The 13,477-nt window shown below is 55.5% G+C and overlaps 1 protein-coding gene across 3 annotated transcripts in view; it reads right to left on the reverse strand.

Moving 5' to 3' along the window:
• Nucleotides 1-13,477, reverse strand: part of KDM4B (lysine (K)-specific demethylase 4B) — a 105,753-nt gene that overhangs the window by 19,776 nt on the left and 72,500 nt on the right. The window contains exons 10-12 of one of the 3 annotated variants that reach the window (XM_006754028.2): nucleotides 11,943-12,139; nucleotides 3,887-3,988; nucleotides 3,316-3,515 (exon numbers count right to left, since the gene is read on the reverse strand). In XM_006754028.2, the coding sequence (XP_006754091.1) occupies nucleotides 3,316-3,515; nucleotides 3,887-3,988; nucleotides 11,943-12,139 (499 nt within the window). The other 2 variants (XM_006754029.2, XM_015567033.1) reach the window with 2 other exon arrangements.

Consider the following 13,477-nt stretch of genomic DNA (forward strand, 5'->3'; position numbering starts at 1 on the left):
TATGTGTCTCAGTGAAGACACATAAAGGCCCAGCTCATCTGTTTCCTGCTGGGTACAGGAGCCTTTGCTGTCCTGTCCTAAAGCCAGTCACAAGCTGTCAGGCCACTCCTGAAACCAGGGGCTCCATGACCATCAACTGCCCACAGCGCATACTGCTCACAGGGTGCTCCTGTCTCCTCGAGACCCTGGGAGGTCTCAGGGTGGGTCCCTCTGGCTGCATGCTCTGCCTAGGAGTGTATGGCACTGTGGTGGGACCAGCCCTCCTGGGTCTTGGCACTGTCCCTGCTGCCCTATCTCTCAAATGGTGAGAAAGGCCGTGCCCAACTACAGGTGGGGCCAGAGCACTGTGACATGGCCACGGCCAGGCAGGAGAAAGGAGCCCCTGCTGTCCAGGCAAACCAGGATTGACACGGCTGCCTTCCTGCCTTCTGCCTTGGGGAGGGGTGGGCATGGGCGTGGAGGACAGAGAGAGGCTGCTGGTCCTTCCCAGGGCAGCAGCTCTTCCCAGACCACCCAGCGGCAGGTGCAGAGGGGGACACCTGCAGCTGGGAAGCAGCCTCCCAGGCCCTAGGGCCCCATCAGCCAGCCCAGGGTCCCTCCCACCCCCGGGGGCTTCCTCCTGCCCCTCCAGCACCCAGATGCTGTCAGAGCAACAGCAAATGGTCTCCCTTTGCAAACACAAAATTATTGCTCACACCTGACATGATCCTTAGCACTTACAGCTTTTAGGGACATTAAGATGGTATTAAAGGAAGTCTGGAAACCACTTTAAAACCTTCTACTCATTCCCTGATGTGTTTGCTGTCACCCCTGACTGCAAACACTTATTTGATGTGTTCAGAGTTGTCTTCCCACCAAAGGCTCAAGAGATGGCTCCCAGGAGGCTCTCTAGCAGTGGCAGCCACATCCGGTGCCCCCAGGGGACCACTTCCTTTCTAGAAAAACACCCCCCACACACACACACACAACCCAACTCCTCCTCCTTGGGAACAGGGCTCTGTCACGGGACAGGGACAAGGTGGGTGCTGAACACTGGGGACCACTCTCAGCCCCGAGCAGACACACCACCCCGGAAACGGCCCCATCCTTGCTGGGGTCCACGTGCCGCTGGAAACCATGAAAGCCACAGTCCTGGAGGATTGCACCGAGGCCTGGCCACATGACACCATAATGACACTGTGACCATCCCTGCAATGCAGACCCTGAAGCCCTTTGGGAAAAGGCCCAGGGGTCCTGGGGTGAGACTGTTGAGGGGAAGGGGAGTGAATACAACAACTGGTAAGGAGAGCATGTGTCCTCCACATGCCCCTCCACGTGGCTTGTGGTTTCACCCATAGCGCATGTTTTACTCTCAAGGGACACGAAACCTCCTGTTTAGGCAGCCAGCTGGGGAAGCAGCCCCCCATCATGAGGCCCTAGGTCCCGGGGCCCACCTCGGAGAGCTCATTATTAACCATCACAACCCAAGCTCGACCACCCAACTGCCTTACAGAACGTGCGTGTTCATTCATATTCTTACGTCCAGGAGCACACACAACGCCAGTGCCAGGCCTGAAGGACCATGGCACGTGACACCATGCGCCCCTCCCAGACCCCCCACCCCCACTCAGGGAGCCCCCAGGAGTAACCCAAGGCTTCTCTCTCTTGGTTTTCGTGAGTTTATTCTCTATTATGGGCTGAATTATGTCCTCACACCCCAAATCCTATATTGAAGTCCTACTCCCAGTGCCCCAGAATGTGGCCTTATTTAGAGTCACTGCAGATGGCATGAACTCAGGTGAGGTCATTAGGAAGGCCCTAATCCAATGTGTCTGGTGTCCTCATGACAGGGACATTAGGGCAGAGATGCTGGCACAGGGAGAACGCCATGTGAATGCAAAGACGGCATCTACAAGCCAAGGAGAGAGGCCTCAGAAGGAACCAGGTCTGCCAACACCTTGAATCATGGGCTTCTGGCCTCCAAATCCGTGAGACGAGAAACTGTTTTTGAAGCCCCCGTAGCCCATCTCGGTGCTTCGTTAGGCAGCCTAAGCCGACTCAACTGCTCCCTCAACAACCCACTGTCCAGCTGGCGAGTTTTCTGAACTGTAAGTAAACAGGACATTGTGCACGTGCCCCCCGACATTTGAGGCTACCTCTGCTCTTCCCCTTGTGAGTACCTGAGGGTCCCCCTCAGAGACACTCACTTGCCAGCCAGGGGACAGTCACTTCCTAACTGGGAACCCCAGCATCGGCCTGTGGGTACGTCCAGGAACGTCTCCAACTGTGACGTATGGATAGTCATCTTGGATGCCACATCCTAGTGAGCACACGATGCTGAAATAGGCAGGGCCGTGCTGAGCTCACACGTCCCAAGACACAGACATCAAGAGGGGAACTGAGGACCCAAGCAGAACCCTCCGGTGACTATGGCCTGTGACCAGGGCCTGAGGCACGACCCCCAGGCAATCACCATCCGGGCCCCATTATTGCCCGGAGCCTGGAAGGGGCCAGAGAGGAGAGGCCCCTCCTCTACCCTGGGAGCAGCTGCTATGTGCAAACGTGGGAGTAGCTAAAGCTATAAATTAGAAAAATGAAACGAGCTATAAAAAAGAAAAGGAAATGCTGTAAAACATGGGAGTGGGAACCTTTAAAACACACACTAATGTTCCATGGCTAACATGGTCCTGTGCTGTGTGAAGGGTATGTTTCTGAGACACTCCACCACAGCCCTAGCACAGGCTCACCAACATCTGGCCACTTTCACGATGGGCAGGCTCTGCTGTGGCTGAATGTCCCCCAAGATGCATTATGTTGAAACCTACCCCCCGAGGTGATGGTCTCAAGAGATGGGGCCTATGGGATGTAATCGGGTCATGAGAGCAGGATCTTCATTAACTGGATCGGTGCCCTGACAGCAGAGGCCGCAGAGCTCGCTGCTCCTCCACGTGTGGACACAGCGTGAAGGCAGCCATCTGCGACCTGGAAGAGGGCCTCACCAGGACCCGGCCACACAGCACCCCGATCTCAACTCCCTGCCTCTAGAACCAGGAGGCTGCTGTTTTTAAGCTGCCTGGGCTGTGGTGTTCTGTGAGAACAGCCCAAGTGGACTGAGACCGCCTCTCTTCAGTTTCTGGGAGAAGAGGGGCTTTTCACAGCACCCCTAGAACGTACATGTCTTATGAAATGCCTCACCCAGCCAGGAAAGCACATGAAATGGGTTCTTAAAGAGCAGAAACCCTGTAGCCAGAGCGAAGCTGGCTCTTTCCACCGGCCGGGGTCAGGAAGGAGTCGGCGTGGGCACCAGGCCCGGCCTCCCCGCCCGCTGTAACTGACCTTCTGTGCCCTCTGCCTCCCGGCCCTGCGGTGGCAGCTGGGGATCCTCCTCCTCGTCCTCGGGATCCGCCTCCTGTGCAGCCTCCTCTTTCGCACTACCACCGGTCTCCTCGGGAGGAGCCGCCCCAGCCGCCCCCTCCCCGAGCAACTTGGGGTCTTCTGGCTTGGGCTTCTTGGGCTGACTGCGTTTCCGGTGAGACCTGGAGAGGGGGAGTCATCAGAAAGGAGGTGAAACAGCAGAGGGGAGAGCCCCAAGTCTGTGCTCGGCAGTACGGAGCCTCCACAACCAGAATCAGGGAACAGGGGACAGGGGACCTTCAGGAGGTGGCTCCAGGGGCCAGGGCAGGGGTGGTGGAGGGAGAGAGGCCTGGGAGGGGTGGGGAGGGCAATGGGATGATGGGGCCATGTCAAAGCGGGTGCTGATGACAGCTGGAGACGGGATGACTGGATGAACCTGGGCTCCAGGAGCCCCTGTGTGGTGGGGGTGGGAGGGACAGGGAGCATGAGCCCAATGGAAACAGCAGCTAGTGGAAAATGCCTAGACGACAAACAAAACAAAAGGTGCACTTACGACAGGCCCGGCTTTTTGCTCTGCTCTTTCTTCCTCTCTAGATTTGGTTTCCTCTCCTCCTCAGTCTTTTTCCAGTGTCTGCTTTCTTTCAGACTAATTTGTCTAGAATGTAAATGTCAGGGAGTTTTTCTCTAGGACTGGTGTTAACTCCCCACGACGCCTCATCTAAGGCCTCGACTTCGGCGCCTGCTTCCGTAGGGCTCCCCGTGCGCCACTCCACACTCCGGAGCTCCACACCCAGGGAACAACCTGCACCCATGGCCCTCTTTGCCCTGTCACCTGCCTCCAGGTCAGGGCCCGGGCCAGTGGGATGTCGGGTCCCCACATCCAGCTCGGCTCAGGGTCTAACAGTCCTGGGGATGGTGGAGGCGAACCTCACCCACAGTGAGAATTCAAGCTGAGGCTTAGCTACGGCTTCTTAGTGAAAAGGAGAGAGAATTGGGTTAAAAAGGAAGAAAAGAAAGCAACAAAGGGGGTGGACCTCAGATTAGTGCCAGGCACCCCTGTAGGGGTTCTGGGAAACAGGGTCCTGGAGCCTTCTGGGAGGGAACAGCACAGCTTTTAGACGGACAGGAGGCATGTAGTACCCCAGGAGCTCAGGCAGAGGCAGGTGTGTGGAGAGGCCCAGCCTTGGGCAGGGCACTAACAGAGAACAGGGGTGATGCCCTCCCACATGGCCGCCGGCTCCAGGCTTCATGACCAGACCCCACTACCTTTTCATCTATCCCAGTCTGCAACCGGAGAATGTTGACGTTTCCAAGAGAGGTGCTGGCTGCAGCTTCCCTTGTCCATGAATTCTCCTGTGGCCCCAGGGAGGTCAGACTCAGATATGAAGACCCTTTGGGGGTCCCCATGGCAGCCACACCTCCAAGGACCAACATTCACCCAGCAGAAGCAGGGCTATCTGAGCAGGGAAGGGTAGGAGCCCAGGCAAGCCCCGAGGGCTCCTGACACCAGGACCCCTACCTCCCACCTGGGACCTGACAGCCTCCTTGCTGCCTCCCCAGCCCACCCCTGCTCTCCATGTGGCTTCTGGGGCGCCCCTCCTGTCTTCTAACACTAACCTTGGCTGGTTGTTATCATGGCTTGGCTGCCTAACTCAAGGGCCCTAGTCTCTGCTGCTCCATCTCCCGAGCACAGTGGGCACGTGACAAGCGCCACTTGATGTTTGCAGCATGAATCACCCCATGACCAAAGGTGAAAGGCAGGGAGCATTCGGTGGGGATTGAGCAACATGGGCAGAGGCATGGCATCACACACAGCATGGCGTGCAAGGGTCACTGTGAAGGGGATAGGGCAGGGGCGGAAGGGGACACAGGAGCCAGAGATGCTCCCCACCACAGCAGAGCCACCAGCGAATCCGCACCGGGTCAGTTTGGGAAATGCCAGGTATGGCCCCACAGTGAAACGGGTGGCGAGCCCCAAGACCTGGCGGTAGATGTAGCTGGCTTTTGTCACCAGCTGTCACCTGAGGAGGGGCTTCTCTCCACGTCTAGAAATGATGTGGGGCCACAGGGCTGCCAGGCTGAGTGGCCAAAGCGAACCCCCACGCTGGCCCCACACCCAGTAGAGGGGTACCCTCCTCCCACCAACTCACCTGGCCTCGGCTTCCCGTAGCTGCCCAGCCCCTCGGTCCCTTCTCACCCCACCCCAGGGCTGGCACTTCTGGCCCTGCCCCCCCAATCCTAGGGCTGACCGGGAGTGTCCCCATTGGGGCCCTATCTGTCCAGAGAGCCAGGTCTCCCTCATCCCCCTACACTCCATCAGCCTCAGAGCTCTGAGGCCCCCCAGCACCACTGGTCACCCCCCCAATACGGAGACCCCCAGAATGGCTGGAACTAGGTGGACAGACTTAAGCAGAGGGCTACGCCCTACTGCAGAGAGAAGGCAAGATGAATGTCAGCACACAAAGAAATACACATTTTGTGAGTACATAAGCTGGGAGACTAACACAGGAAGAATCTGTGGCCAATTTGCCACAAAGTGGGGTGGGGTGGGGGGAGAGACATCCACCAGGCACATCCTAATCATATTCCAACATAACAGCATCCACCGGGCTGCTCCCCAGACACGAGACCCTCCTCTCTTCTAGCTGTTTCTTCTCTTAGTTACTTCCATGTGTCTCCCCCACGCTGCTTCCTTTTTATTTTTTAATTTTTTTGGTTTGGCTTCCTTTGCATAGTTACCAACAGGCTCTTAGTTACCACTCAGGGTGTGGCTATGCTTCCTGCTTCCACATCCACCAGCTTCTCTGCCTGAATCTGCCACCATCTTCGGTTGTGGTGAAATTCCACGTTTGACATTTTACTGACTGTAAATATTGCTCATCCATGCTGCCTGCACTGCAGGCTTTGTTCGCTCTTCCTAGAGTAACTGTTCCTCTCTTAGATGCTTGGCCTCCCTGGTTATCTCCAAGCTCTGGTGTGGTCTCCTACTCAGGTCACCACACACACCTCCCTGGCATCCTTACGTTGAAATTGGTTTGGATTCTCCTGGATCGGATTTGGTTTCCCTGGTTCTGTGTCTTTCCTGGCTGATGCCATTGCTTAGCTAGAGCACACCCTTTAGCTTTCTCAGAAAGGAGGGAAAACCTGGGACCCTGCATGTCTAAAAAGATCCTATTCCTCTCACACATATTTAGTTGGTAATTTCACTAGGTACATACTTCTAAGGCCTCGTCCTTTTTGTCTATTAGCTTGTAGCATTATGATCGCCAAGTCCAATGCCATTTGGGTCCCTTGTTCTTTATGTTGACATGTTTATTCACTCCCGAAGCTGGAAACCTTCTGTTTAACCGAAGAGCTGTGATATTCCGAGGTGCATACAATCCTCACCCCGTACCAGGCTCTGTAATCTGAAAACGTCTTTGGTTCTTACGAATCGTTCTTTTCTCTTTTCTTAAAACTCCTAGTAGAGGCTGGAGTTCCTCGACTGAGCCTCTGATCTTTCTGTCCTGCCCTCTAGGAGTTTTCCCAAGCTATCCTCCAACCCTCTCTTGTGTTTTCTTTGCTCTCATTTTATTTTTTTATTTTAAAAGTATTTTTATTGATTTCAAAGAGGGAGAGGGAGAGAGAAACATTAATGATGAGGGAATCACTGATCAGCTGCCTCCTGCACACCCCCTACTGGGGATTGAGCCCGTAACCCGGGGCATGTGCCCTGACCGAATGGAACCGTGACTTCCTGATTCATGGGTCAACACTCCACCACTGAGCCACACCAGCTGGGCTTCTTTGCTCTCATTTTAAATGTCCAAGAGCCATCTCTTTCCTACATGTTTCTTTTTATAACAACAGGTGCTTCTATCATAAATGCACAGAAGGTGAACTTTCTTGCTCCTTGCCTCATCTCTTTTTGCATTTCCCTTTTGTTTGAGACACTCTCTGTCTTCCAATGAGTTTTCTCAGAGGTTTAGGGACCCCTGGCTGAGTTGTGTGAGGGACTAAGAAGGTTGTTGGTGGCTATGCATGGGTGAGCAGGGCTTGCTGAAGGGGATGGAGAGGGCAGGAGTCCAGTCATTTCAAGGGGGACCCCCAACATCGGAACCAATAGCTTTGCTCTGTTGGGCTATTCTGTGACCGAGAGAGGACCCTTACAGTCTCTGGCCTTGGGGTTAGAGGCATGTGGGGCTGGCAGCCAGGCTCCCACAACCTCACCTTCAGGAAGGCCCCTCCCTCTGGCCCAGAACCACCCAGGCTTGACCTCACCAGGCAGCAGGGCCACCGTCCTCTGGTGGGAGTTAGGGTGGAGTGGGGGGTGCCCCCAGCCCAGCAGTTCCTTACACACTGGCCTGCAGCCCACCTTGGTGCTGTCGCAGGAGGTGCCCACATCTGGAATCCTATGCTTTTCCAAAGTTCCTCAGCACAAACTAGCCCTTGAACTGAGCCTCCTCTGTGCTGCAGCCAGGTACCCGTTGGCCATCCTTTCCTCCTTTTCCAAGCCTGCTGGGGCTGCTCAGTTGGCCCCCTTTGCCATTTGTCACTCCTTTACAGTCATTTTAGTGGCATTTCAGGAGAGGATGAAGATAAATGAGCACTTTGTCAGGCTTAACTGGACGTTACTTAGTTAAGTTTATACAAACCAAATATTGGAACTGAGTCCAAATACCTGTACTAATATTTCCAAGATGGAAGTGGGTGTCCTTGGAACCTAAATGGCAGGAGAGGCAGAGCGGGGGCTCCCCATGGGCCCCACCTTATGCAGTGGGCTCAGAGTGGCTCTGGGCTTGGGAACCGAGGGGCCCCAAGCACACAATCCCTCTGTCCCCTAAGGCAGGACTGTCAACCCTCACAGGACCAGCTTTTACCCAGAGGGAGTTTGGAGCATCCAAGGCTATTGGTGCCAGCGCAGCACCTGGGTCAGGGTGCAAGAGGCTGTGAGCTCTGTACCCCAGGGCCCTTCTCCCCTTCACCCGGACCCAGGACATGTGCCCCTCTCCTCCTACTACTCCCTGCCCACATAGACAAGTGGGTGTGTGGCGCCTGGAGGCTTTTTGCCTCTGAGAAATTGCTGAGGGTGTTCTGGGGAAGAACAATTTAGGAAACATTCAGTAAGTCGCCAGGGCAACCCTGGCAAGAGTAGGGTCAGAGGCTCAATGGTGTCCAGTGTCTAGTCAGGAGGCATCAAAGCGGGTGCTGGAGCTGCTCCTGGCTCCTCATTTCCATGGTGATCCGAGAGGTGGTGAGAGGTGGTGCGGGTGGGCCAGCAGGGCCAGGGGGCTCTTGGCCACACTCAGCTGGTGGCTTCCCCCATGGATGGCATGGGTAGCTGGAGGTCACAGCCAGTGGAGCTAGCAGGGGCTGGAATGGACGGGAACCCTGGGTCCTGGTGAGGAAGCACATCTCCTCTCTGCACTAGCATGGTGGTGGCAGCTCAGATGTTCCACTAGCATGTGTGCAGCAAGCTGAATGCACACCTGCTGCAACATGTGGTCAATGGGCTGTGTTTCTTGATGTTCTCGTTGGAAGTAACAAGGAGGCGGGAGGAAAAGACAATCTGCACATGGAGACGGGCTGCGGGTAGGAATGGGAGGAGGGGAGGCTGGCAGAGACCGGGCCTGGGAGAGGCGCCAGACTCTATGATGGCCTGTGCCAGCAAAGCAGGATCCCACCTGGTGGTGAGGGCCGAAGAGGCCACACAGCCGGGAGCAAGAAGTCCCAGCTTTGTGCCCCGTTTGTCATGGGGGAGGGTCAGTGCATTCAGCAAAATTTAGGCATGGAAGATAAACCCGAGGGAGGGTGACGAGATCATTCTCTCCTGGAGAGGCCAAGTGCTCTAAGATGACATGTGGGGCTCAGTGTGGGGGGCTGTCAGGAAGGCTGGACCCTCCATGTAGGGGTGAGGGGGGGGACCTGGCTGGGTTGGTCTTGGTCTGAGCAGGGACCAGGGAGAAGTTGCAGGGCCAAAGGACAAGGCGAAGCTGCAGGGGGACAGCAGATGGACATGGAGTCCACTTTGATGCCACCACCTCTGCCTAGGGCAGGGTTTCCAACCAGGGACACTGGGTGCTGCCTAGGACATCTTTGGCCATTAGGACTGGGACTGGGGAGCTCCTGGCATTGACTAGGAGGGGGCGCAGATGCTGCTCAACACCCTACAGTGCCCAAAGGGGCCCCCACAGAGAATGATGAGCCTAAGTGTCCACAGTGCAGGGGTGCAGGGGACAGTTGAGGGGAGGAGACACACAACCCTGGTCTTGAAGCCACATTTGGCCCTACCCCTATTTAGCCCAAGCCGCCCTTCCCTCAAAACAAACTCTCTGAGGCTCAGGGGAGCACCCCCCTCAGTGGAGATGAGGGGCAGGGGCAGGACGACCATGTGTTGTGGGCACTGGGCCAGGAGAGAAAGGTACAGGCAATTGTGAGAGTCACTGACTCTCAGGTTGAGGGTAGCAGTCTTGGGATTTGAAATGTCAGTCCCTCAATCAACCTTTACAGAGAAAGCCCCCTCTATGATTTAAAAAAAAGGGGGGGGGAGGATCTGTCTTATTTTACATACTGAAAGCTTTAAAGAAAATTATATCCTTGGGGACACGACTTAATTTGTTATTCAATCCCTCTGTCGGAATATTACAGCTCCCCAGGTCGGAAGCAGAGGAGGCTGAGACGAGAGAGGAACGCTCCAGAAAGGAACAGAGCGTGACAAGCGGGCCAAGCGCCCTCTACTGAGGGCTGGCTGGGCTCAGGGAGTGAGGGGGGCAGCTGGCTGTGGGAAGCTTCCTCTGCACACAGCAGGCTCCCGCTAAGGGAAGCATAGCTGGCGGGCCCGGTCCTCTAATCCCATCCATTTCTGGATGTGCGCTTAATTATTGGCAGTCTGCTCTGTTGACCAATTAGACTGAGCCACAATCCATTAGCCGTTATGCAAATGCTGCACTGGGCTCTGTTCAGCAAGCTCACCCTGCTGGGAGGGATCAGGCGCTGCACAGATGGGCCTCACCGAGAGAAGTTGCTTTTCGTGAGAACACACAGGAGAGCGGGAATCAAAAGGACAGACAACAAAAGAAATCAGTAAAGAGAGACTCACCTTCAGGTGGGCTGTCGGGAACAGATGTGAAAGCATTCTGGGCTGATGGAACGTTCTCAAAGGCAGAGGCCAAGGGGTGGGAAACACGTGGGTGAAGCCAAGACTGCCCAAAGACTCTGGATTCACAAACAAACGCGCCGAAAACCAGAACAGCCCCGTCGGGGAAGAAGGTTCTGGAGCGTGCAGAGTTTAAAGGGTGCTTCTGCAGAGTGTGGGAGCGCCGCCAACCGGCACAGCCAAAGGGAGGAACTGTCCGAGTGCCCCCATCTCCTCAATGCCTGTCCCTGGGGCCAACTGTCCATCATCAGTGGGGACAAGAGAAGCCAGAAGTGACCAAGAGGCTACAATTGGAAAACCTCACCCGAGGCCCAAATCCACCCGCTGCCTGTTCTGGTGTGGTCCCCCAGCTAAGAAAGTTGTTTCCGTCTTTAACTGGTAAAAAGTTAAAAGAATAATAATAATCTGTGACATGTGAAAGTGATATAAAATTCCAATTTCAGTCCACAAATAGTTCCATTGGGGCACACAACATTCACTGTTTATGCAAAGCCTACTGTCTGCGGTGGCTTTTGCAGTGAAGACTTGCTGACCATTCCTTGGGCACCAAAACTGAGTGCGTTGGAACTCTGTCTGAGTAGCTCAGAGCCCTGAAAGCCTTGACGTTTCCCAGAGAAGAGAGGAAAATGGGACCGCCGCTTCCAGGGCTACAAGGTGATACCCAGACACAGTGCTCACTGCTATCTCCCTCCTGGCAGGAAGTCGAGTTCTTCCTCTTTCCGGACCTGCCACCCATGCCCCCACGACTATGGTGCTGATGGCAAGAGGATGCAGCCACTTCACCCTCTCCTCCCCCAATGGATGCCAGGCCCGAGGCTGGGCAGCCACCACTCTGTCATAAAAGGCATGGGCCAGGAGGGGGCTCCCTGAGATGGAATGAGGGTGGCAAAGGATGTCCCTGGGAGGACGGGTCTCTCAGTGACTCCAAGATTGTGAATCTGAGCAGCACATTATCGGAAAAGCCAAAGCGAGCAGTCAAAACATGAAATGGCCAGGATATGGACCAAGTACGGGACCCCCTGTGCCCCACGGCTCCAGCATGGCACCTGCCATCGTTCGGAGCCAAGAAGGAGCCCAACAGCCCCAACACAGAGACCTAGGGCTTCTCACCTAAGGCCACAAGCAGACGAAGAAGAGAGACAGCATGTGCTCTCCCAGAGAGGACCCGGATGGCTGGAGGGTCAAAAGGTCAGCCTCCCAGGAGCTGGTGGCCAAGGAGCAGGAGGGAAACTGAGTCTAACAACACAGACACCGCCTGCTACAAGGCCTGCAAACTCGAAAAGGTCAGGGCCTGAGAAACACTCCGACTGAGAGGCAGCAAGATACAGAAGAAGAGGAGGAGGAGAGCAAAGAAAAAGAGGGAGAGAGAGGGAGGGGACAGCCTGAGGCCACCTGCCAGCAGGGACTGGCTAGGTTGGGGGCCACTTACGGTCGCCAGCAGTGCCAGGCACAGGGCAGTTCCTTGGCAACTCACCTTCGGAGGAGCTTTGCCTTGAGTGAGGCCCGGGAGGTGCTCCAGGTGCTGAGCTCAGGGCTGCTCAGGGCCGTGGGCCTGGTGTGGTCGAGCACCGTGAAGTCCTTGCCTTGCTTCCATAGCTCATAGCGCTCTGGCTGCAGGATACGCACAAAGACGTCCATGGAGATCTTGACCATGTCCTTCCGGCACGTGCACTGCGGGAGGCAGGAGAGACCCTCTGAGCCCGAGAGCGAGCCACCCCATACTAGACCGTCTATCATGAGACAGGAAGTGGTATCTGCCTGTCCCAGGAGAAGGTTAGGCCACTGAATGTCCTTTTCCAAGCTGTACCCCCCGCCCCAAATAGGAGCCTCTGGTCCAACACCTGGCACATGGTGCCAAGGAACAAATGCCAGGTGGCCTGGAGCAGACACCGCCCTGAACAGGAGGGTCCCTGTGTCCACAGCAAAGGGGCAAACACCTGTGATGAGGACAGGCTCAAACACAGTCCTTCTTATGCTCTGAACACCACACCCTGCAACAAACCACATGTTCTCAGAGCCTCTCCCTCCAGGTTCTAGTGTTGTGGTGGCCCCAGGGCTGGGCATGTGCAGGAGGCACCACACCGCAGGTATCCTGGGGACATTTGACACCTAGGGGCGTTAGAGGCCAGAGAAGCCAGCCAAGAATCCCAGAATCCGGACTCCAACAGGGAGCCCTGTCAGCAAGAGGAACCCAGGTGGTCCTGGCCTCCCGCTTACCTGTGCATGAGGCCAAGCTCAGATGGGAACCATCCTACTGTGAGAGGGAGGAAGAAACGGAGGGGACTTCTGATCTAGGGCAGGGCTGGCAACCTCCATAAAGGGCCAAGCAATCACCTTTTCAGCTTTGTGGGCCACATGGTCTCTGTTATAACCTCCAACTCTGCCCTGAAGCTGGGAACCATCAGAGATACTGTAGGATGGCGTGGCTGCGTTTATAAAACTTTATTTACAAAAAGAGGCAGGGGCCAGATTTGGCACAGGCTACAGTTTGCTGGCTTCCGGTCTAGGCTCCCAAGGATACAGCAGCCCCTAGAATGGGTGACAGGCTCTGGAAGAGGGGTCTCCACAGGAATGGCTGAAGCTGTGTGGAAGTTCGGGAAAAGGGTGCAGAGGATGAGAGGCTCTCAGGGGTGACCTTGACCCTGGGGTGCCGCACTTGCCTTTCTCTAAAGTAGGCACAGTCCTTGCCTTCTTCTGGGGACACGCCTGTCCTGAGAACCGGTGACAGGAGGCCTTGGGGCAGCTGCCCCTCAGGGATACCTACTGCAGCCCCCACAAGCCGGGACCTCTCCCTGCCACTCTATAAACAGGCTCAGGAGAAGCCCATTTCCAACCATGGCTAAAAACTCATCTCCATTTTAAATGCACATCTCTCTGTCCTTTTACAACCTTCTCGCTGTCACTGCCATTTTCTCAATGGAAAAGAAGGAAACAGAAAGGAAAACAATTAAATGAGGCAATTATGTACCCTGCCCTGTCAAGTCCTTCAAACTCCCCTCAATTTTCTCT

This window comes from Myotis davidii, unplaced genomic scaffold (assembly GCF_000327345.1).
Source record: "Myotis davidii unplaced genomic scaffold, ASM32734v1 scaffold551, whole genome shotgun sequence".
Classification (NCBI taxonomy): domain Eukaryota; kingdom Metazoa; phylum Chordata; class Mammalia; order Chiroptera; family Vespertilionidae; genus Myotis; species Myotis davidii.